This window comes from Panthera onca, chromosome B3 (genome assembly GCF_046562875.1).
Source record: "Panthera onca isolate mPanOnc1 chromosome B3, mPanOnc1 haplotype 2, whole genome shotgun sequence".
Classification (NCBI taxonomy): Eukaryota; Metazoa; Chordata; class Mammalia; order Carnivora; family Felidae; genus Panthera; species Panthera onca.
The window spans coordinates 19392720-19417667 of NC_138344.1; the positions used below are offsets into that span (position 1 = coordinate 19392720).

The following is a 24948-nucleotide window of genomic DNA, read 5'->3' on the forward strand; positions in this document are numbered from 1 at the left end:
GACGTCAGAGCGCGCCGCCACCCTGTGAGCAGGCGGGGAAGGCCTGCACCACTCCTACCCAGGCGCTACCGCTACCTCAGTGGGCGCTCCCAGCTCTGGGTCACCTAGGAGTTCCAGGGGAGTGGGCGATCTGGGGGCTGCGCAGCAAGAGAGGTAGATTTCTACTGGGGGACTGTGGTTCGTGCGCCGTGGCAAAGAAAAGCCTGAAAGCTGTTGTCCACCTTGAAAATGGGCTCTTGAAATGGGGAAATTGAGGACCCTGGATTTTGTCATTTAAGGCTGTGAAGACAGCCACTGATTTGATGAGTTTAGGAGGGAGGAATTTTATTCTTTGATGTTTTCCTCTCACTTGTAAAAGATGATGAACCATTACTCTTTTGAAGTGGTTTCTCACTTGCTCTGGCATCTTGCAGGAACTCGATGTGCTAAAACCGAACTCTTTCTCAGGATGACTTCAGTACTTAGTTGGGGACCAGCTTTAAATATACCATGTGCGGGGGGCACTGGGTAGCTCAGTCCGTTAAGCTTCCGTCTTGGGCTCTGGTCACGATCTCAAGGCTCCTGAGTTCCCGCCCCTCGTCGTGCTCTGTGCTGACAGCTCAGAGCCTACACACACACACACACACACACACACCTTGTGCATAGTGATCAGGCTTGCCTGACTTGTTTGGTTATGCTCTGGACACCAGGTACACTGTACTGCGGGAGTTCACTGTTCATGGAAGCAGTCGGTGAGGACCTCTCTTTTTTCTCAGAGTTGAGTCCTGAAAAGTGATCTGACACAAGTTTCAACTAATGCATGGTAAATTCTTTTTTTTTTTTTTATAGTAACTTAGGGGTTAAGTGGGTTAAATAAGATTAATAGATACTTCCCCACCCTGACAAGTGTCAGATTAAGATGTGAAAGCTTCAAGAATGTTGCAGTGAACATCATTTCAGAGCTTGCAGTGTGGTTCAGGGATTAAGATATTTGGAGTAGCAATGGAGGAAGATCCTAGGTTGCAAAGATTTGCTGTTGTTGCGAGCTTTCATTCAGGATTTTGATATAAAAACCAGCACAACAGTCGTGAAAATATTGCAATTTTTAAGACACCTACAAGAATAAAGTACCTTTGTGTACTATTATGAACTAGTCTGTGTGTCTATATATGTACTTACAGTATGAATAGTATTTTCAACTAAAATCTAATAGATTTTGAGTTACTAGAATGCACGGATAAAGGAGTTTTGCTTCAGTTTCTAGAATACGGGTTTTTTTTTTTTTTTTTTTAATGTTTATCTATTTTTGAGAGAGAGACCAGAGTGTGAGCAGGGGAGGGAAAGACAGAGAGGGAGGTCCAGAATCCGAAGCAGGCTCCAGGCTCTGAGCTGTCAGCACAGAGCTGGATGTGGGGCTTGAACTCACCAACTGTTGAGATCATGACCTGAGCTAAAGTTGGACGCTTAACCAACCGAGCCACCCAGAGGCCCCTCAATGCTGTTAAGTTGCCAGTGAGAAGTTACTCTTCCTAGCCAGGCTTATAAGTGTTACCTTTGTCCCTTTAATTAGGGTATATCATCTCATCTATCTTATCTAGAACCATAAAGTTATTTCAGCACACACTTTGCTTAATATAACTGCTCAAGTGTTATTTGTAAAAACAGGACAAAGGTAGTAATCCAGAACGTCCATGGTATAGTCTGCCCATGATAGACTACATGATTAGCCCCAATTCATCCATCCTTCCTTCTGAGAACATCCTTGCAATAGCCTCAAGGTGGAAGGAGTGTATTTGCACATCCTTTGACTTTGGACTTGGCCAGGTGGCTTGCTTAGGTTAATAGCAAGTAGGCAGATGTCCTAGGAGAATGACATAAAGCTGAGCCACCCTAGTTAATCCACTGACCTGCAGTAAAAAGCAAAGCCAGCTGTGAGAATGGTGATTGTCACTTAAAAGCCAGAGTTTTGGGAATGGTTTGTTAATCAGCATTACTATGGCAAAAACTAACTTGATAAATGGCCTAATCTCACCTTTTCACAAAAGTATACGCAAGACAGGATTAAAAGTGTCGGTAACTAAGGGAGATTACTGAGATGGCAATCAAATAGTGGTTATCAAACTTGAATTGCCCTTTCGATGGCATTCTTGTAGATTCCTACTGTGGCATTTATGTTAAATATCTGCATATATATAAAAAATATATATATACATTTTCTAAATTTATAGTTCTTAGAATGTCAAAACCTACTAATTACACATAAATACTACAAAACTAATATTCAAATGAACATCTTAACGTGGTTCCACAGAAACTGTTGTTTTGAGAGCTGCATGTCTGCCACTTGATACACTGGTATAGTTTTGGCTATAACATGAGAGAAGTTATCTGTGACTGAACCTCATGTTCCACAAAATTGCACATGGAAAACACTGGACTTCTGGGAAAAACTGGGTTGAGGCAAACCCAATTTTTCTGGTCCTGAGACACACAGATGTTGGTGGAGCTCTGAGCAAAGGAGCCCTCACTTTCCTCTAGTCAAGTTTTTGCCAAATCCTCACTTGCAACAATAGCATAGATAACATAACAAGGTCTCCTTTTGTTTTTTGCTTAGCAGCCCTCCAGTCATTACCCGGGAGTCATTAATCTGTTTGGTGCCAGAGTAATCCTGTTGAGTTCAGATCCACTTGGCAATGGCACCAAAGTCCGGGTATTATTGCTAAGTACTGCCCGCAGTCAAAGCCAGGACCCAAAGTAGGCTATGTAGAGGTAGGGCACGTGGTGGGAGAAAAGTGAACTGCAACCAATTTATTACCGAGGTTAGTGACCAGAGGCTCCTTCAGAGGCTCCTTAGTAGGTGGCTTATAAATGATGGGAGCAGGGAGCCTCCTGGCAATAGCTTCCCTGGATGTTAAGTATGGAGAAGAAAACTGGACTCATTTTAGTTGTCTCATTAGAAGCACAAGTGTCAAGTAAATGTGCATTAACAGAAAGGCTCTGCAGAAGTAGAAAAGGCAGCCTCACTGGCATATGTCATGAAAGATGTTGCAGGAAGATCTTAAGACCCCCACCCCCTCTAAGTCCTGTTCCGATCCTGTGGACATTTAGCAATGTTCTAATCCCAAAGGACACCTTGGTGAGGGGAACAGGAGAGCATGAATTGCAGTCACCTTCCTCTCAAATTAAATGAACAACTTTTAGTTTATAAATCCACCTATTGTATATTTGGGTTATTTCCTTGGTGCCTGAATGCCCCAGGAACTCATTAAAAAACATGAATCTCCAAATCTGTCAAGGTGAGGATAAAACCAGAACAGAGGAACCCCCTATGGTGTGGGCCACCAGTACATGATTAGAGGGGACTGCTCTGGAAGGGGCTGAAAGGGGTCAGGTAGAAGTTAAGGAAGTGGTGAGAGGGAGGCTGGAAATCCTGTGTGGAGTGTTGTCCTCTGAAGGCCAGCACCTGGGAACCTACTTAAAGCACAGCCTCCCACCCCACCAGATCTCGCATTTTAACAAGATGTCCGGGAAGTTCAGCGCACTGGAGTGGGAAAGCACCGGTTTAGGGCCACACTGAGGAAAACTAAAGACCAGATTCTCCTGATAGCCAAGTTCCACCTCCTTTCTGACCGCTCTACCCTACTCTTTTCTAGCAGTTGCTACTGCACTGAGGTTTAGCCCCACTGCTACCCACGGTTCCATGTTCCCAGCTAGACTGTCAGCTCCTTGAAGGTTGTATTCCTTCAATGTCTCATGCACCTTGTACACACTTTACAAGTACAGCAGACCAGCAACGAGGAATCACCCACAACTGTTCAGAGGCCTACTTAGAGTGAGTGTTTCTCACATTTAGAAAATCTCCCAAGGAGCTAAAAAAAACCCGACCCAAAGCCAACCAAACACGAGCAGATGAAAAGATGGATGGTGAGGTGCTCAACTCCATCATGTTTTTTAGACTGGCCTAACTGGCCAGAGCTGGGTGGGATACATGTACTGCAGCATCCAGAGGTGCGAGGAAACTGCTCTAGCCTGCTCACTGGGCTGGGACACCCCTCACCCCCCACCCCCCACCCACAACCATGTCTTGAATGCTCGAATGTGCTGTTCACATTCCAACAAGCAGAAGTTGCAATTCCCCTGTAATTTTTCAAATCAGTAATTAAAGCCTGGCTGTCTTTAATGAAGCTGTTCTTTGCGTGGAAAAAAAATGCACCAGAGATCGCAGAGTCTTACTGAAACCACTGGCAGCACACAGATAATCTTCAGTTTTATTAACAATTTAAAAATCTAAATATTTAAAGAGGCCTGGGAAGCCTACCTAGAAACAATGCCCTCTGGCATTTCCAACTGAAACATGTCTAGATACCTCACTGCACATCCCGCCCCGATGACAGACAACTTGGTAGCACAGCGAATGTCTTTGTATTTTTACTATTTGTAGAAAACCGGCATTTAGATTTCAAAATGTATGATGTTACAAAATTACCAGCAGCAGTCTTAAGCATTTCAACAATGCTTATGAACTCCACTTTGCTGACACAAACAAGGCTATTACTCCAAGTTCAAAAAGCAGGACTTGTCCCAGTGGGCATGTTATACGTCCTGCAGATACTCAGGCCATCTTGCTCAGGACCCATTCGTGACCGTGTCTTCTTCCATCTCCTCTTCACCGTCATCAGTGGGGCCTAAAGAAAAACACAAAGCCACATGTCATACTGATTTTACAGCATGTTTGCTCAGTACACGAGTGGCCGGTCTGTGAAGCTATTGCACACTACTCTCTGGACTAGCTACAAATCCCAGCAGCCCCTGCCCTCAAGGAGCTTACAGTCCAGAGACTATCTTTGGCAGCTACGGGAAGGGATGGTCAATTCCTAGGGGGAAAGGATCACAAAGGTGTTTTACAAAAAGTCAAACTCATTGCCTGACATTCTAACCTTCTTTGGTTGAGCTGTTCATTCATTCATTTTTTTGTGAAGGTAAAAAGCTTATATGTTGTGTTTTATTCTTACAACTACCACAGGGAAAGAAAATGGGAATATTCAAAAAACATTTCAGGGGCACCTGGGTGGCTCAGTTGGTTAAATGTCCGACTTTGGCCACGTCATGACCTCAAGGTTCATGAGTTTGAGACCCTTGTTGGGCTCTGTGCTGACAGCTCAGAGCCTAGAGCCTGCTTTGGATTCTGTGTCTTCCTCGTCTTCCTCTCTCTCTCTACCCCCCCCCCCCCAAAAATAAACATTAAAAACAAACATTTGAATGTGTACCACATGCCAAATAGGACTACTCAATGACTTTATTGTCTCTAAATGAGGGAAAATACGGCAAAAACCAAGTCTGTTTACTCATTAATTTATGAGATATTTTGGTCACTGTATTCTGAAAAAGGAAACGTTTTAACTATCAGTGTTTGGGAAGATTACTCTTGGTTAAGCCTATTGTTTTTACAGTAGACTCAACATCACATTTCTAGATGCAAAACTACCAAGATAAGAATGTCAGTCCAGTTTTAGCATACTCAGAAGCCTAGGCCCACTGCAATCTATGGAGTGCCCTGAACAATTTCTACCTTCCTCTCCCCAGTAATCTTTCAGATTGCTCTGAAAATCCCAAGAGATCCTACGGCTCAAAGAAAACGTTTTGAGGGGAAACAGATTAATTCAGTAAGTCTGTCATATTACAGTCACAATAAGCAATTGTGATACTGCCTCTTCCCCTGTCAGTACTGAGCCTTGGAGGCCTTTAATACCCTTCTAATGCTGAGGACAAAGACCTCATCCATCACAGTCTGCAGCGCCTTGCGTGGCCCAGACATGCTTTCTGTTTGCTCACCCTTCTCCCTGTGCCTTGAACTCCACTGCCATTGGCCTCTTTCAGTTCTAGTGTGCAAGGCTCCTTTTCACCACAGGTGCTTTGCCTGCACAGTCCCTCACTCACCACTTTGCCCCTAGAATGCCACTCTGGCCTTTGTTTAGTTCAGTAATTCTCAGACACGTTAGTTTTGGGACCGAAAGAGCTTTTGTTTACGTACATTTATCGATACTATATTAGAATAATCGACACTGTATTAGAAATTAAAGCTGAGTATTTTAAAAAAGTAGTAACTCGTTAAAAAAGTGTATCCGTTGGGGCACCTGGGTGGCTCAGTCGGTTAAGCATCCGACTTCAGCTCAGGTCATGACCTCACAGTCTGTGAGTTCGAGCCCTGCGTCGGGCTCTGTGCTGACAGCTCAGAGCCTGGAACGTGCTTCAGATTCTGTGTCTCCCTCTCTCTCTGTCCCTTACCCCCTCACCCTCCCTCCCTCCCTCCCTCTCAGTAATAAACATTAAAAAAAAAAAAAAAAAAAAAAAAAAGACCCCTCAGAGTCCTATGCCATAACATTTTATATCAAATAACTTATCTTCCAAGAGCATATGAAAAAAGGGATTTTGTGTGCATTAGATGGTAATGAGGCACTATTCTAACATCCTTGGGTCATAGCACCTTAACTGTTTAGGAATCCACCTCAAGTATAAGATCAATCTGGAAGTACACAGACAGACCACATGTCCTGACCTGATCTGCGTTCCCTGCCAGGTATCTGACCAGACTGCAGCAAGCCCTTCAGCCGCTCTACTTCAGCCAGAGTTGACGCATTTGCTATAGCATTCTGGAGGACAGAAAACAACAGAGAAGGACAATTACTTGCATCTAAGTATCAATCACCCAGAAAACCTTACAGAAGTCCACAGCAACTTTTTGAGGTGGAATATTCAACAGCTCTACTGGGAGAATTTTATTGTCACAATGAGCAAATGGTTACTGCACATGTCCTAAAATTTTAGCTAATTAAAGCACCTATGTGGAATTATGTTACTGGATAATTTAGGAAGCAGTATTAGGAAACTAGGATTTCCCACTGATCATCAAGCAGATCTTTCAGACAGCAAATCTTTGAAAGTAAAAATTAAGGCAAACAACCGAGACAGCATACTTCAGTGACTGACCGTTCAAATACCCTGGGAAAATGGAAAAGAACTAGAGCTGTCTCTGTGCTGACTGGCTCATAGAAGCGATTCACATCAAAGGTGGTTGAATAATCACTTTAAGCTAGTTCCCACCTAACACAGAAATGGAGCAGGAATCTAAGTGTGGGGGGTGGAGGGTGGAAACTGCAATGTTTAGAACTTGGTCTATTACATATTTTGTGTCCTAAACCCACGGCAACTCTTCTAATACATTTTTACCTTGATGGCTTCTACATCCCCTGGAGACGGCCCACCTTTCTTTTTGTCAGTCGGCAAACCGGCACCTGGGTTGAAACTTGGGAGGGGAGGGAAGAACATAACTGTTAAATCCAGACCAATGGAAATTGCTTCTCTTTTACTTTCAAAAAGGCTTTTGAAAGTAATTCAACCAGTGTAGTATCTTATCTTTGTTAACAAACTGATACAAGAAACTCTCTCCTTCAGAAACACCACCCAGTTCATCTTCCTCTAGAGAAAGCAGGATATATACAGTGTTGCATTAAGACTGAACACCGGAAGTATTTGCTAACCTGGTAGAAATCTCATGTGATGTGTGGACCATTGAAGGTCATGGGCTATCATCACACAAATTCAATACTGTATTAGTCAGTCACAGGTGTTTTGTTTAGTTCTGTAGGAGGCAAAAAGCCAGACAGATAGTGTTTCTGAAGGTGAAGTGGAGTGAAGTTGGATATCCGTATCTTACGTTTTGCTTCTCCTGGCAATATCCTTTGCAAGTTGTGCACCCCGTTTGCCCTTGAACATTTTCTCTGCTTCCTGACGCTCCTACAGCAACACCACACACAGAGTTAATGGAAATAGGAATACCACATGCATTTAGATGCATTCCTCAGAAAACACGGAAGAAAACTCTTCTGAAATACTCTGGGCTGGTAAAAATACCAAAAAGTCAATTTCAAATTAAAAGGAGACACAATGGCCTTGCTTTGTCTGGTGAAGTTCCCTGAAGAAAGTTCCCCCTCCTAGTTTCAGGGAGGGGCTCTGGAGGAACTAGGAAGGTTTAAAAAGGAAAGAAAAAAAAAACAAAAAACAAAAACAGAAACAAAAAACAAGGGAAAACCCACTCCCTGTAAAGGGAAAATCATTCCAACAATTAAAGCTGCTGAAAAATGGATTCTATTAAGCTCCCCAAGGGGGAACATATCTTAAGCACAGTCTTGCTGACAGTGCTCACCGCAGCTGATACTGTGCTCCGACCTCTGAATGACCAACACTACTGCACAAGACAGCTTTAACTCAAAGTCCTACTGTAAACTCTGCTACGAAAAAAAAATCTGACTTAACATTTTGTTTCCCACATTTTTATGACAAACCAATAGTAAAACACATTTGGCAATTAAAAAAAAATCAACAGCAAAAGTATAAAATAAAACATGAACGTATAATGACTTACAACCAACAGAAAATACTTACTTTCAGTTTCACCTTCTGGAAATCCAGTACTCTGACTTGTGGAACTTTATAAATTACATACAGTCTGTAATGCTTCTTATTTGTTACAGGATTTCTTAGGATACTGCAAGAAAAGGAATAGCAATGCCAGTCTTGTTCATAGCGTAGCATTTCAAGAGGTCCATTTTAATAAAACCAAATGAGTCCATAAACTAAGGAAAAGTTGACCTTTTTTTTCACAGTTCAATGTTATTCAGTTAACATTAGGGAAGTTTTAATAGAGCACTGGACTTATTTTCAGTATTTGTTTTTAAAAGGTGCTTCTTACTAACTGATTACTTTAAGATCATGGCTGATAATGGTGTCATTGTAAAGGACTTCCCTGTCACCACCACAGATCATTTCCATACCTTAGGTAAGTCAGTGATTTGAGAGATGCCAAAGGGTCCAGATCACCCTGTAAAATAAATGGCCATAGATAAGAACATGAATACCAAAGGCTTTTTTTTTTTTTTTTTTTTGAGAGAGAGAGCACGCACATGAGCAGGGGAGGGGGGGGGGCAGGGAGGGAAGGTGGGGGAGAGAGGGGGAGGGAAAGGGAGGGAGGGAGAAGGAGGAAGAGAGAGAAAAAGAGAGAGAGAGGGAGGGAGGGAGAGAAAGAGAGGGAGGGAAGAAGGGAGGGGGAGAGAGAGGGGGAGGGGGAGAGAGGGAGAGAATATGGATCCCAAGCAGGCTCCATGCTCAGCTCAATCCTGTGACCCTAGCATCATGACCTGAACCAAAATCAAGAATCAGACACTCAACTAAGCCCCAGGTGTTCCCCCCCAACCCCCCTGCCATAGGCTACTGTGATACTCTGAAATGGCAGATGTCTTTGGAGCAAGGGCTCTTTTATTTTTTCACTGCTAGCATCTAGCACAATATTAGCGCACCACAGATGCTTAATAAAAATTCTGACAAACTGGTGAGTAAATTTGAGCTTCTTAAACTGAAAATTTTAGCCACATCCATAAAAACTTGTGTCTCAATAGCAGAATGGACCCCCACCCCCCGCAAAAAATTGATTTCTTGTAGCAACCTCAAAAGGGCTAGAATTTAAAGCAATGATTTAGAAAAGAAAGAAATGTCCAAGCTGATGTAACTTTGGAACAAGTCATTCACACAGGTTATCTCCAGCTGGATTTTGGTGGAAGGTGGTTTTTCCCACTAGTAACTGTACATGCCTGGTGTTGACACAGACATCTCATGGTTGAGAGGAGGCACCTTTATTTTTTAAATGTTTGTTTATTTGAGAGAGAGGGGGAGAGAGCAGGGGAGGGGCACGGAGAGGGAGAGAATTGGGGCTCGATCTCACAAACCATGAGATCATGACCTGAGCTGAGAGCAAGAGTTGGACACTTAACCGACTGGGCCACCCAGGCGCCCCATGGGGAGACACCTTTACTCAAGGCTCCCTCAAATCGCTTCAGATAATTATTCAAGGATAAGGAGTTTGGTTAAAAAACAAAAACAAAAAAAGGACCCAATTATGGGAAAAAGGCACTTTTTTGGTATTTAATCTTCCCAAATCATCTCATAAAACAGGACAGCAAAACCAAAGTTGTAGTTAACCACTACAACTAAACCAGATGAAAAGGCATTCTGGCAAGAACTCTAAATCAGGAATGGGCAGAGACTGACTACTGGGAGAGCTGCAAGGCTTATTATAGAGGGGCAACATCTGTGCAGGATGAAGCAGAGGGAAGGCAGAGGCATCCAACAAGCCCGAGTACTCCAAAACGACCGACAGTTTAGTCGGTCTGAGAACAGCAGCCAACAGATACATACATCCCAATAATGAGTCCAGTTAAGTCTGTGATGAGGCCTGATGGGACCAGGCAATTTGGGCCCTCGCTCTTAATACTAACCAGAAATGGTATCCCTTCCAGGACAAAGGCCTACAAAGGGGAGAAACTGCTAGGATCAGACTGAAATTGAGCGGGAAGGGGGCAAGAGGGACAATGAGAAAAAAGTAGACACAAAAAAGCAAGAGGGGAACAAAGCCAGGAGTTCAGGAAATAAGCTGCCATTTAAAAAACACTTCACAAACACTGGAAGAGGGAGCTCTAAGCTTGCTACTGGCATGTCACCACTAAAATATACAGGATGATCTAAAAAGGAACAAAAGCAGGCAAACATGGCATGATCCCACTTCGATGTGGAATTAAAAAAAAAAAAAAAGACCCCCTCTCAGCAACAGACAGGTGAATGGTAGTTACCAGAGGCTGAAGTGGAGGGGGGGGTGGGGATGAGCTATTTGATCAAAGAGTACAAACTTTCAGTTGTAAGATGACTAAGTCTGGACACTTAATGTACAACAGGGTGATTATAGTTAATAATAATGTACTACTGTATACTTGAAATTTGCTGAGAGGGGCACCTGGGTGGCTCAGTCAGTTAAGTGTGTGACTTAGGTTCAGGTGATGATCTCAAGGTCTACGGGTTCCAGCCCCACATCGGGCTGTGTGCTGACAGCTCAGAGCCTGGACCTGCTTCAGATTCTGTCTCCCTCTCTTTCTGCCTCTCCCCACCCACCTTGTGCTCTCTCTTTCACTCTCTCTCTCAATAATTTAAGAAAAAAAAAAAATTCTTTTTTTTGCTGAGAATAGATCTCAAGTATTCTCAACACACAAACAACAAGTAAATATGTGAGGTTTGAGGCGCCTGGGTGGCGCAGTCGGTTAAGCGTCCGACTTCAGCCAGGTCACGATCTCGCGGTCCGTGAGTTCGAGCCCCGCGTCGGGCTCTGGGCTGATGGCTCGGAGCCTGGAGCCTGTTTCAGATTCTGTGTCTCCCTCTCTCTCTGCCCCTCCCCCGTTCATGCTCTGTCTCTCTCTGTCGCAAAAATAAATAAAAAACGTTGAAAAAAAAAAATTAAAAAAAAAAAAAAAAGTAAATATGTGAGGTAATGGATATGTTAGATAACGGTAATCACAATGTATACATTTCTCAAAAATCACAATGCACACCTTAAATACATACAACTTTTATCTCTCAGTCACACCTCAATAAAGCTAAAAAAAAACCCAAAAAGGAACAAAGAATGGCAACTTTCATTACACTCACACAGACTACATAAAACATAATGATGATGTCTTAGTGGGTTTTTTAAAGACAGAATAACTAAATAACATGTTGAAGGGTTTGAAATGTTTAACATCACTGTACTGTTTAAGAAGCTAAGGGTACTGAAACTTATTTTTTTATTTGTAATATTTAAACAAATTTTTTTAATGTTTATTTAATGTTTTTTAAATGTTTTGAGGGAGAGTGCGCACACATGCACTTGAGAGCAGGGTGGGGGCAGAGAGAGACACAGAATCTGCAGCAGGCTCCAGGCTCTGTGGTGTCAGCACACAGCCCAACGTGGGGCTCAAACTCATGAACTGTGAGATCACGTTGTGAGCTGAAGCTAGACACTTAAGTGAAGGAGCTACCCAGGAGCCCCAATGAATGTGTATTTTTAATTCCCACATTGCTAAGATAGGAATAAGTAGGGGCACCTGGGTGGCTCGATCGGTTAAGCATCCCACTCTGGATTTTGGCTCAGATCATGATCTCAGGGTCATGAGATCGAGCCACACTGATCGATCCACACTGAGCATGAAGCCTGCTTATCTCTCTCTCCCTCTGCCTCCCTCCCCTGATCTCACTCTGTCTCTCTCTCTCTTAAAAAAAAAAACAAAAAAACAAAAACCACCAGGAATAAGTAATTCCTATACTATTAGTAGGCAAAGAATGACAGAAAGAGAATGAACACAATGAAGGAGAAAAAAAAAAAAAAAAAGAAATGCAGAATGGGCTGTCAAATAGTAACCTCCAGAAAAGAGAGAAGACAAACTCCAATACACCAGTAATTACATTATGTAAATAGACCAAATACTTCATTTAAAATACAGACTTCACATTGGATTAAAAAAAAAATCCTATCACATATGCTGTTTTTAAGATATAAACCTAAAATACAAGGCACAGAAAAGTTCAAAGTAGATTCTGCATGGACAAAAATTTATCCTACAAACACTAAATAAAACAAAGCTTGTTTTGGCGTAATATAGCAGATAAAACAGACAAGGTAAAACAGCACTAATAGAGATAAAGAGGGGCACGACAGAATAATAAAAAGATTAGTTCACCTGGATGGTATTAACAATTTAAAATTTGGGGGCGCCTGGGTGGCTCAGTTGGTTAAGTGTCCAACTTCGGCTCAGGTCATGATCTCACGGTTCGTGAGTTCAAGCCCCGCATCGGGCTCTGTGCTGACAGCTCAGAGCCTGGAGCCTGCTTCAGATTCTGTGTCTCCCTCTCTCTCTGCCCCTCCCCCACTTGTACTCTGTCTCTCTCTCTCAAAAATAAATAAATGTAAAAAAAAAAACCCTTAAATTTGTATGTATCCATGAAGATAACTTCCAAATATGTAATACTAAACTTGACAGAACTCTAGGCAGAATGAGATTTTAACACACCTATACAACACACCTAATACACCAAGCTCAGTAACTGACAGGACAAACTCAGCCTTCATCTTTAGAAACAACTTTAAATGTAAGTACAACATACACAAAAATGCAAGCAGCCTCTATTACGCCAAACATTTCCTATGAATGTGCATTTTGGGTTGAATACCTCCTATGTTTCAGAAAAGACACGGTCTCAGATCAGCGCTTTCTTACTGCTGGAGTCAAGTACTCTGAGAATCTGTAGGAAGCTCAGGACTGAGTCCACAAGGAAAGGAACAATCAGGAAAACAGGGAAGGGAGGTAAGATCATACAAGCACAAAATCAAGTTATATGATATGGACTTAAACTTACCCAATGTTTAAGCGAAAAACTCAGGGTATAAAACAATGTATGCCATGAGCTCAATTTTGTTAAATAATCCCATCCAAATAGAGAAAACTTGCCCCTTATCTCACAGGAAAACCAATTCCAAGTGATCACTGACCCAAATATGAAGAGTAAAGTAAGTTTCTAGAATGTAAATGTGCAACAAAAGTCAACATGTTACATATGTAACTAAATGTTTTGTGGCAGCCAGTGAGAAGAGAAAAACAAGTGAAACTAATTTTAGTAGAATATTATTTAACCTATTATCCAAAATATTATCATTTCAGTATCAATATAAAAAACTGATAGTCTACATTATTTTTGTACTATGTCTCTGAAATCTGACGTGTATTTTAGTTCTAGTACATAGCAATTCAGAGTAGCCAGGTGTGGCTAATGGCTACCATACTGGACCCTACAATTCTAGAAAACAACTTAGGTGAGTTTTTCTGGGACTCTGGGGTAGGGGAAGCTTGACAGACCATCAAACGCACTAGCAACAACAACAAAAGACAGATAAACTGGACTACACTTAAATTAGGGACCTCTCTATGAAGACACCCTACGAAGGTCCAAAGGTGAGCTACAGAGTGGAAAAGGGTATTTGCAACATACATAACTGAAAGAGGCCCACCCAGATCCTGAATTAAGAAAAAGACAAAAGATGATGAGATAATTTTCTGGGTTTTCCAAATTTTCTTTAAGAGGTGTGCAGCACCTTTAATTCCTCCCCCAAATACATTTCCCCTGTTCAACTTACCAGTTCCACGAGACTGTTGTTGGTGAGAATGAGCTCTGTCAGGCAGGGTAGAGCCTGATCAAGTCCCTCACCTATACGGCTAAAATGAAAACAAAGACTTCGTAAGAGTGAAAGAAAGCTAACAATTTTATCAAAGTCCCTGCTCAGAAGATTTCAGACTCCAAAGATGGAAGAACTTTAGAGATCTTTCTTCCAACACCTTATCTGACAGAGGGAAAATGAGGCACAAAGAGGACACCTTGTCACAGGATTAGTGGTGGAAGTGGAATGATTCTAGAACCCATGTGTCCTGAAGGGGTGCCTGGGGCTCTTTCCATTGCCACACTGTCCAGGGAAAGCTAAGTGAAGAAGAAACTGCTCAGCTTACTTCATGACTTTTGTGCAGGTAGCACAGAAATACAAACAACTCGGCATTCATAGCTCAGGTACATGGCGAACAGCTACACCATAAGGGAATGGTTAACTCATAAGAAATATGCCTATTGTAAAAAAGCAAGTCACTAGTACTTCCTAGTACTTCTTAAAGACATTGTCTATAGACCTTCAATAACTTTTCTGATGAAATTTACTCACAGATGATGAAAGAGGGTAAAAAACAAAACAACCCCTCAATGTCAATAAGTAGTATTCTACAAATCAGTTGTAAAAAAAAAACAAAAACAAAAAAAAAACAACAAATGACAGAAGATATGAGAAACAGTCAAAAATATAATTTTGAACTTTATGCATCTTTTAAATATAATCCTCTGATAATTACAATTATTGTTTTAGAAGCCAAAATATGTACAAAACTGCATGTTTGTAACTTAAATATTTATTACCATGAATAGATAAGTATTTCTGAATAGATGCAAATAAAACTAGACCAATGCCAAGTTAATCTCTGGATCTGTATGGGAAAAATGCAGCTTGTTTCTCATTTTTAGAAGAAATACGGAGGCTCAACTGGTATGTGCTACAGCGTCTTCAGGGAACACTGCAACATTGTACTCTAGCAGAAAAAAAAAATTACTTTCCACCAGCAGACACTTACCATATTCTATTGTTGTTCACTAATAACGTTTTCAGTCTTCTCAACAAAGGAAAACCATCCAGTTTCCTGATTTCATTGTCAGAAAAATCAATAGCATCAAACTGGTCTAAGGTAGCACCTAGATTTTCAATGACAGGAATTTTATACCCTATAAAATGGAGGGAAAATACACAAGTATTAATATAATTAAAAGGTACCTGAAAACATTAGCAGTACTTCATGGTACTTTGACTCAAAGCTTCCTTTTATTCAGAAAGTGTTTACCCAGCACCTATGCTGTGCCAAACAACTGTTCAAATGTGCAAGGTATTGGCACATAAAATGAGGAACAAGAGGGGTGCCTGGGTGGCTCAGTCGGTTAAGTGTCCGGCTTCAGCTCAGGTCATGATCTCACGGCCTGTGAGTTCGAGCCGCGCGTCGGGCTCTGGGCTGATGGCTCAGAGCCTGGAGCCTGCTTCGGATTCTGTGTCTCCCTCTCTCTCTGCCCCTCCCCCATTCATGCTCTGTCTCTCTCTGTCTCAAAACTAAATAAACGTTAAAAAAACAAAAAAACTGAGGAACAAGAGTCGCATGTCCCAGCTGCCGCGAAGCTTACAGTCTAGGAGCGGACATGAAGATAGTGATGACAACAAGGACGAGGGCTATGATAACGAAGATAAACCTATTCACAGTAATATTGGTAGCTAACATTTATTTGTAAGGCTATCTACAAGGTGCCTCACACTGTTCTAAATAGTTAAATGGCATGATGACAATTTACACTGTGAGCTGCTTACTGTCAGTGTCCAAGTCTTGTTCATACGTTGTGGACAACAGTTCTTAACCTCTTTTGCATTCCCACAGGCCAGATTCATCGAACTTAGCAGGACACCCTAGAGATACCATGACAGTTCTACCTCCCCCCAGCTCCAATCAGGAGTTGAAGGTCAATGGTTTATGCACAATGGTAAATCACCCTGTGAACAGTTCACTCAAATACTGATTTGTCTAAAACGGACATGGCTATTGTGCTAGATGCTGGCAGAAGAAACGAATCCAAGCCAAGGTTAAAGTACATAATTCAGAGCTGCTAGGGCTACATCAAAGTGCTGCACCAAAACAAGTATCCTCAACACTCCATGCACTTCAGACTTAGAAGGCAGAGCTCACTCTGAGCCGAGAGAGTGGGAGTGGTCAGTTACTCTTGAATTGAACTTTTCCCTGGGAAACTTAATCTCAACAAAATGAAAGCACCGGGTTTTGTGAGTCAGGAATCCAAGTCGAAAGCAGAGCCTGCAGTAGCGCTGCTCCTCAGATGGTGTTGCCCCTATGGAGCCAAATCTAAGGCGCAAATTGTATTCTATTACATCCGCTAAGAAACTGCTCTTCACATCCTTCCTCAAGTCTTTTCCTTGAAATGCGGAGTAGACAGCTGCACCCCCAATTTTTTAACAAGCCTTACTAAGGTTGGAAGTGCTACATGAATCTGGGTAGTTCAGAGCTTCCACCTCTTACACACGGCACTCGTGGTGCATTCCTCTTGAAAATGTTGTGATAAAGGGGCAGGATCAGACGACTGAAGCTAATAAGAAAGAAAACTTGGGGGAAGCCATCGCTTTTGTTCTCAGACTTCATTTCCTCCCTCGCAAATTACTTATAAGTAACACGTATCCTGTCTATAATCCCACAATAACACTCTAACGTCTTTACTGAGAACCAACCGGTCGCTGAGCCCTAGAATTACAATCATTAACATTCTCCCAGCTCTCAAACAGTTCAGACTGCGAAATACGCCAAGCAAGGCCGACTTGAGGCCCACGGGTGTGGATCAGGAAGCGATCAATCAATCAGCTGGGTGTGTGAGTAGGAGCGAGGCCAACAGAAGCCTCAGAAGGGCCTAGGGATGGATGGTCTTTTGGCAGCAAAGGCAGGACTCAGGGCCGGGAGGCGCTGGCGCAGCCGGGCTTGGCGCCCACAATGCAGGCCTCCTGGCCAGGCTCCAGCACTCCGCGCACGCGGCGGGACGCGAACCACCGGGCGGCGTGCTGAGAGGCCCGCTCCCTTCCCCGGACTCACCCCGGAGGTCCAGCTCGCGGTCCCGCACAGCGTTGGTGTACTGCGCCGCCTGCTCGATCAGCTCCGCCGTCAGTTTCACCATCCTGCCGCCTCCCGCTGCCGGTGCCGCGGCCCACCGGCTGCTTCCCGCTGCCTCCGGCCCGCCAGATTTCCCAGCGTCCCCCGCGCCCCGCCTCCAGGCAGCACCAATCGCAGCCGGCCCGTGCGCGCGCAGCTCGACGCCCAGACCCAAGCAATCGAAGGGCCACTCCCGAGATCTCGTTCTTTTTGGAGGTCCTGGCGCCGGTGAAGGTGACTCAGGTTCTGGGTGCTTCCTTAGGGCGTATCTGGAGGAAGGCCCCCGATTCCAGATGTTTATGTCCACAAGTTAAGCAAATGTGAAAGCACCCGAGTGGAACTTTCTCATGCATTGGTGCACCTTCAGGTGGAGGGGACGATGTGTCCTCACTCCACTCAGGAGGGCGGGCACCCCTGGGATCCAGTGAGGGGTCCAGGACTTCAGGTTTACATCCTGGTCCGGGGCTTTGGCCCCCGAGGCTACCACGCGAGAACCAGACCCTGGTCACTCGCAGGGCCACTTCACTGGGACCGTCTCACCGCCGCGCAAGCCAGACCGCGGGATCCGCGCACCGTTCAGTGTGCGGTTTGCCCTTTGATCCCCAGACATTTAAATATTCACCAGGAAGCACGTATACAGAAAAGTGCGCAAACCAGGAGTCTGGAACGAGACGAATAGCCACAGAGTAAGCACACCCGCGTTGCTGCCTCTGGGTCCAGAAGAACACTTCTCTGAAAGCTTCCCTCCCTTCCTTAAGGCAACCACGAATCCAGCACCCTAGATTAGTTTTGCTGGCTTTTGACATAAATAGAATCATGCAGTATGCTTCCGTTCCTGGTTTCTTTGTCTTTGTATTATGCCTGGAATCCATCCAGGTTACATACAGCAATGGTTTGTTTACTTTCGCTGCTGTATAGAATTCCGTTGTTTATTTTATACCATAACTTAGCCATTCTGCTATTGGTGGACACTAGGGTTGTTTCTTTTGGGAGCTATTCAGAATAATGCTGTTATGTATTTTCTTGTACATGGATCCAATGCTCACGTGCCTGAGTTTCTCAGGAGTAGAACTTCTGGGACATAGAGTATGATATCATCAATAGGTAATGCCTGTTTCAGCCAAGAGGCTGAAATAATACACATAACTCTCTAGCGGTGTGTAAGGGTTTCCATAGCTTCAAACCTCAGTCTCATTGTCATCGTCAATAGTTTTAATTGTGGGGCTTCTGGTGGGTGGGTAGTGGTATTGCCCTGTTGTTTTGATTAGCTTTTCTCTAATAACTAATGAAGTTGAGGACCTTTTCATGTATATTGTCTATTCGGATATCTTTTGTGAAGTGACCAATTTTTTTTTCCTAGTGGATTGTCGCCTTTTTCCTACTGACTTACAGGATTTCTTTATATGCTCTGCATATGAGCACACTCTGTGGCTTGCCTTTGCACTTTGTTGTTGTTGTTGTTGTTGTTATTGTTAAAACTGCTTAAATACAAAAGAATTCACAGATACCAGAAATACTATCCTTGTACATGTCACCTATGCTGCAAAATACAAATTGTAGTCCATTTTGGTCTGTTTAGGGTAACATCCTATTCCCCAAATCACCAAATCATAATCAGGGCTGCAATTCAGATCAAAAGACTACAAAAATGGCCTCCTCACCCATTTTGCAATGGGAACAAGCTTTCAAATGGTCCATTTTAAGAGGAGTCATCAGAGGAAAAACTTCTTAGCTCAGGAAGCCCTATCCATTGACTACCTTTTGCCCTTTTTCTTGTAGGGGGAAAGTTACACTGTGGTCAGGTAGGTCTAGGACAGGAAGTTTTTCTGCGTACTGGCCTTTCCACTCTTAATGGTGTTGTTTGATGACTAGAAGTTTCTAATTTTTATGTAATTCAATTCATCTTTTCTTTTCTGGTTAGAGGGCTGTGTGTCTGTGCATGTACCCTCAAATATTTTTCTTTGTTGTCTACTAGAGGCTTCATTGTTTTACCTTTCACATGTAGCTCTACAGTCCCCCTGGAATTGATTCTTTTTGAGCTTTTTGAACAGAATGCAAACCAAACACACCCAAGTAACTGGTATCCTGATCAAGAACAGGACTTTGCCACATTCCAGAACCTCCCTTCTTGTCCTTTCAGTCACACACTTGCCCCAATGGTAACCACATCTTACATAGATTGGTTTTGCTTAATTTTGTATTTATGCAAATGAAATTGTACCTTATGTATATCTTGCTTAACATTATATTTGTGTGTAGATGTAGTTAATTTATAATCATTGTTACATAGCATTTCATTGTGTGAATATAATTTATCCATTCTGCTGTTTATGAACTTTTGGGTGATTTCCAGTTTGAGCTATTATAAGTACTGCACCTATTAATATTATAATACATATCTTTAACTGAACACATATACTAATATATACATGGAAATGGAATTGCTGGGTCATAGGGTTAACTTACATTCAGCTTAAGTAGGTTCTACTAGTTTTCCAAAGTGGTTGTACCAGTTTACATTCCTTATTGGTATTGTCAGTCTTTTTATTTTTATAATTTATTTTAATGTTTGTTTATTTTTATACTTTTTTAATGTTTATTTTATTTATTTTTGAGAGAGAGAGAGAGAGAGAGAGAGAGTGCATGTGAGCGGGGGAGGGGCAGAGAGAGAGGGAGACACAGAATCAGAAGCATGCTCCAGGCTCTGAGCTGTCAGCATAAAGCCCCACCGGGCTCAAACTCATGAACCATGAGATCATGACCTGATCTGGAGTTGGATACTTAACCGGGTATTGTCTGTCTTTTTAATTTTAGACATTCTAGTGGGCTAATAGTGGTATTGCAATGTGGTTTTAATTGTATTTGCCTAAGTACTAACACAGTTAGTATTTAAAAAATATATTAAATATATTTTAAAAAATATATTGTCCATTTGGATCACTTCTTTTGTGAAGTGTCTGGTAAGTGTTTTGCACATTTTTCTTTCTTTCTTTTTTTTTTTAAACGTTTATTTATTTTTGAGACAGAGAGAGACAGAGCATGAACGGGAGAGGGTCACAGAGAGAGGGAGACACAGTATCTGAAACAGGCTCCAGGCTCTGAGCTGTCAGCACAGAGCCCGATGCGGGGCTCGAACTCACGGACTCTGAGATCATGACCTGAGCCGAAGTCGGATGCCTAACTGACCAAGCCACCCAGGCACCCCTGCACATTTTTCTATTGGGCTGTTCTTTTTTGCTGATTTGTAGATTTTTATATTTTTTGGATATGAGTTCTTGTGAGATACATGTATAGTGAATGTGTTCCCTTTCTCTGTGGCTTGCCTTTCACTCTCTTAATCGTGTCTTTTGATGAACAGAAGTTCTTAATTTTAATATAGTGTAATTTATGAACTTTTCCCTTATGTGGTTAAATGTTCTTTTGAGTCCTTTTTAAGTAATTTTTCCACCCCCAAATCATGAATATTTCCTTATGGAAATTTTGTTGTTTCACCTTTCACATTTAGATTTGTAATCCATCTAGAATAGATTTTTGTGTATGGTCTGAGGGAGGGATCAAGATATATTTTTCCCCATACGGAGATTCATTTGACCCAGTATCATTTATTGTAAATGCTCTGCACTGCCAGCTTTTTCATAAATTAAGTGTCCAAATATGTGAAGGTCTTGTGGACTGGCTATTCTGTTGTGTGGGAATAGTGGGTTTACCAACTATTCTTGCATAATATCATACTGTCACTTAAAAACTTGATATTTGCCTTTAAAAAGGGGTTACTTTTTTCCAAGATTGTCTTGGTTATTCTTGCACTTTGCATTTTGGTATAAATTTTAGGTACATCTTGCATCTAAGAAAGAAATTATGCTTTGATTTATGTTGTATTGGCTCCATAGATAAACTTGGAGAATTAATATATTTACAATACTGGGCATTCCATGAACGTGGTATAACCTTACATATATTTAGATTGTATTTAATTTCTCTTAGTGTTGGGGAGCCTGGGTGGCTCAGTTGGTTGAGCGTCTGACTTTGGCTCAGGTCATGATCTCGCTGGGTTTGTGAGTTTGAGCCCCGTGTCAGGCTCTGTGCTAACAGCTCAGAGCCTGGAGCCCCCTTCAGATTCTGTGTCTCCTCCTCTCTCTGCCCCTCCCATGCTCATGCTCTGTCTCTCTCTGTCTCTCAATAATAAATAAACATTAAAAATTTTTTTAAAAATTTCTCTTAGTGTTTTATAATTTTTTGGTGTAGAGGTCTTACAGTTCTTCTACTAGATCTATTCTAGGTATATGATAGTTAAAAAAATTTTTTTTAAGTTTATTCATTTATTTTGAGAGAGGGAGAGGGAGAGCACAAACAGGGGAGAGGCATAGTGAGGGAGAGAGAATTCCAACCAGGTTCCATGCTATCGGTGCAGAAGCCTGATGCAGGGCTTGATCCCATGAACCATGAGATCATGACCTGAGCTGAAACCAAGAGTCAGACGCCTAAGCATCTAAGCTACCCAAGTACCCCAGTATATGATAGTTTTTGATGCTGTTGTAAATAGTATCTTCTGCTAAAACAAAATCCAATGTTGTAATCATTAGTTTCTGGTACATTGAAATATAGTTGATTTATAGTTGAAATACAATTAATACTAGCATTGTGTCTGACAGTCTTGCTAAATTCACTTACTAGTTGTAATATTTTAATAGTTTAGAACCATTCTTTTGGATTTTCTATGTACGTAACCACACTATCTGACAATAATGATAGCTTTATTTCTTTCCTTTATTTCTTGCCTTGTTTTCACTGGCTGAGATCTTCAGCACACTGTTGGACAGTGGTAAAAGCAGACATCCTTTGGCAGGCCTCACATCATAGGTATGGGCAGGACCCCTAACTAAGCAATCCATGTAAATCTCACCAATAGTGGAACAAATCAAAATCATGATTCAGTTACTAGAATGCAATTAGAAGAACATGGCATCACTTCTGTGAGATTCCTACTGAAGATGCGTGACCTGAATGGAAATGTGAGGAAACCTCAGATAAACACAAACTGAGGGACAGCCTACAAATAACTAGCCTGCAGTCTTTGAAAGGTTCAAGGTCATGAAAGTCAGGGAACTGATGAATTGTTCTAGATTGAAGAAGACTAGAAGTTCTAGATTATAGAGACATGATGACTAAATGCAAAGAGTGACCTAAAGTAGATCCTTTTGCCAAGAGCATTCATTATTGGGACAATTTGCAAAATTTGAATCCAGTCAGAGGATTAGATGGTAGTAATACATCAATGTTAACTTCCTGATCCTGATGGCTATGTATAAGATCCTTGTTTATAGGAAAATAAAGTATTTTCTGAAGTATTTTGGAGGTAATAGGGTATCATATCAGTAACTTACTCTCAAATTGTTCAGGAAAACATTTCTTGGTTCTTTACTCTCAACTTTCTTATAATTTTGCTTTGAGATTGTCTCAAAATAGAGAAGTTAAAACAAAATAATCCCAAACACTTAATTCCAAGGAGGACCACCAGGTGGAGTCCTTAGACCAGAGAGCCAGTTTTACTTGGCTCTTCAGTTCTGGATTAAAAGAAGGGGTTTCTTTGATAAGGGAAAGAAAGCTCTTTTTCCGGGCTGCCGACATGCCATCCAGACTGAGGAAGACCCAGGAACTTCAGGGCCACTTAAGCCACAGCCACGGCCACATCAGCAAGCACCGGAAACACCCAGGAGGCCAGGGTAATGCTGGTGGCATGTATCACCATTGAATCAACTTCAAACAAATACCAGTCAGGTTACTTTGGAAAAGCTGGTATGAGGCATTACCACGTGAAGAGGAACCAGAGCTCTGCTGAACTGTCAACCTTGATAAACTGGACCTCAGTCAGTGAGCAGACACGGGTAAATGCTGCAGAAAGAAGGGGCGCCTGGGTTACTCAGTCGGTTAGTGTCCGACTTCGGCTCAGGTCACGATGATCACAGTTTGTGGGTTCCAGCCCTGCGTGGGGCTCTGGGCTGACAGCTCGGAGCCTGGAGCCTGCTTCAGATTCTGTGTCTCCCTCTCTCTCTGCTCCTCCCCTGTTCATGCTCTGTCTCTCTCTGTCTCAAAAATAAATAATTGTTTAAAAAAAAAATTAAAAAAAATACTGCCAGAAACAAGACAGGAGCTGCTCCTATCGTTGATGTGGTGCGATTGCACAACTACAAAGCTTTGGGAAAGGGAAAGTTCCCAAAGCAGCTTGTCACCTGAAGGGCAAATTCTTCAGTGGAAGAGCTGAGGAGATTCAGAGTGTGGGAGGAGCCTGTGTCCTGGTAGCTTGAAGCTACTTGGAGGGAGGTTCATTAAATACTAATAAGTGATTTAAAAAAATAAATAAATAAAGGAAAGTTGTATGGGTTTCCTTTGCTTCAGCACATGAACGGGGATATAAACTGTAGGTGGTTTTATTCATTTTAGGATATCCCTATGAAGTTGAGAATAGAGTAACTTTTTTAATTTCATTTCTTTTGGGTAGGGTTTCTTAACCTCAGCACTGTTGACATTTTGGGGCTAAATACTTCTTTATCGTGGAGCTACCTGTGCACTACAGGATGTTTAACAGTATCCCTGGCGGGGCGCCTGGGTGACTCAGTCAGTTGAGCGTCCGACTTCGGCTCAGGTCAAGATCTCACGATCTGTGAGTTCGAGCCCCGTGTCGGGCTCTGTGCTGACAGCTCAGAGCCTGGAGCCTGCTTCAGATTCTGTGTCTCCCTCTCTCTCTCTGACCCTCCCCCGTTCACGCTATCTTTCCCTGTCTCAAAAATAAAATAAACGTTAAAAAAAAAATTAAAAAAAAAATTAAAAAAACAAAAAAAAAAAACAGTATCCCTGGCTTCTACTCATTAGATGTCAGTACATACCTCCAGTTGTGACAACCAAAAATGTCTCTAGACATTGACATGTATTCCCTAGGAGACAAAAATCAACAGGTTGAGAACCACTGTTTTTGGCAACAGAATGTTCTCTGCTCTGAGCACTTTGGTTCCTCTGTGCTCAGCAGGAAGCCTAGGAGGTACCTGATCGTGCCTAATGTGGCTGGTACATAGTGTGTGCGTGTCGGGGCAGGAGGAAGCATTGGGTAGTGGGAACTGAACCCCAGGACCTGGAGTTCTGGTAGGTGCTCAGTGCTGTATCACCTAGCGGTACTGTTCTGTGCACAGACAAGCCACAGAGACTGGTGTGTTGGGAAAGGCTTTGGGCAACCAGTCAGAAAGGATAAGGCCTGGGTTCAAGGAGGGAAAGCAGCAGAGAAGGCTGGGGTAGGAGGCAGACTTCTTTCCCACAGCAGCCAGAACCCCAATGCCTCCTAGCTCTACAGGCAGAACCTTAAGATGCTGGAGAACGGCCTTGGTTTCCCATTATCCCTGCTTGTTCCCATTCAGATGACCTTCTTTCTGCTTTACTTCTCCACCTCCTTCCCTTTCCATCCTCTGATCTGGATCTCTAGCCCCCACCTGCTCGCAGGGGCCCCAGCATACCTTAAGCATTCAAGGTTAAGGCTCTCTTCAGCCATATTATGGTGATTCATATGCAGTGGATGGTAGTCTCCCCAAATTCAAGAGCACTCTAGTGCTGGCCATATTTAGACCATGTTGCCCTTTTGGTTTCTTTAAAGTTCAATTATACCCCCATCCCCACCCCCTTTCTATCGTAGGTGTATCTTCTGTAAAAAGTGCAGTTTTCTCCAGCCCTTTGAAGAGTTACAAAGTATACTTTGTAGTGGCCTGGGAGGGATAGAGATGAGCACATAGGG

The 24948-nt window shown here is 42.5% G+C and overlaps 1 protein-coding gene, 1 long non-coding RNA gene and 1 pseudogene across 2 annotated transcripts; 2 read left to right on the forward strand and 1 right to left on the reverse strand.

The window, feature by feature from the left end:
- Window positions 1–34: 34 nt before the first annotated feature.
- LOC132668787 (uncharacterized) lies at window positions 35–6926 on the forward strand. Its single transcript, XR_013556398.2, has 3 exons — window positions 35–153; window positions 690–802; window positions 6557–6926. It is a non-coding gene; the product is annotated as an uncharacterized LOC132668787 (long non-coding RNA).
- SNRPA1 (small nuclear ribonucleoprotein polypeptide A') lies at window positions 4230–17302 on the reverse strand. The gene is made up of 9 exons (XM_078448945.2): window positions 17115–17302; window positions 15060–15207; window positions 14027–14105; window positions 8811–8857; window positions 8422–8524; window positions 7694–7773; window positions 7207–7282; window positions 6536–6629; window positions 4230–4664 (listed from the first exon to the last, which is right to left on the reverse strand). Exons 1-9 carry the CDS (start codon window positions 17194–17196, stop codon window positions 4606–4608), a joined length of 768 nt encoding a protein of 255 aa, XP_078305071.1. The 5' UTR covers window positions 17197–17302; the 3' UTR covers window positions 4230–4605.
- A 4640-nt stretch (window positions 17303–21942) lies between these two features.
- On the forward strand, window positions 21943–23476 carry LOC132668789 (large ribosomal subunit protein uL15-like; annotated as a pseudogene).
- Window positions 23477–24948: the final 1472 nt, after the last annotated feature.

Bases quoted from the DNA above. Each gene is read 5' to 3' on its own strand.
- SNRPA1 (XM_078448945.2), bottom strand. From the start codon at position 17,196: ATGGTGAAACTGACGGCGGAGCTGATCGAGCAGGCGGCGCAGTACACC. The intron at 6,630-7,206 runs GTAAAAATGTAT...TCTGTCCTCCAG, and splicing joins GGGATGTAGAAGCCATCAAG to AATGCTATAGCAAATGCGTC. The intron at 4,665-6,535 runs GTCAGGACATGT...GTTTTTCTTTAG, and splicing joins TGGCAGGGAACGCAGATCAG to GCCCCACTGATGACGGTGAA.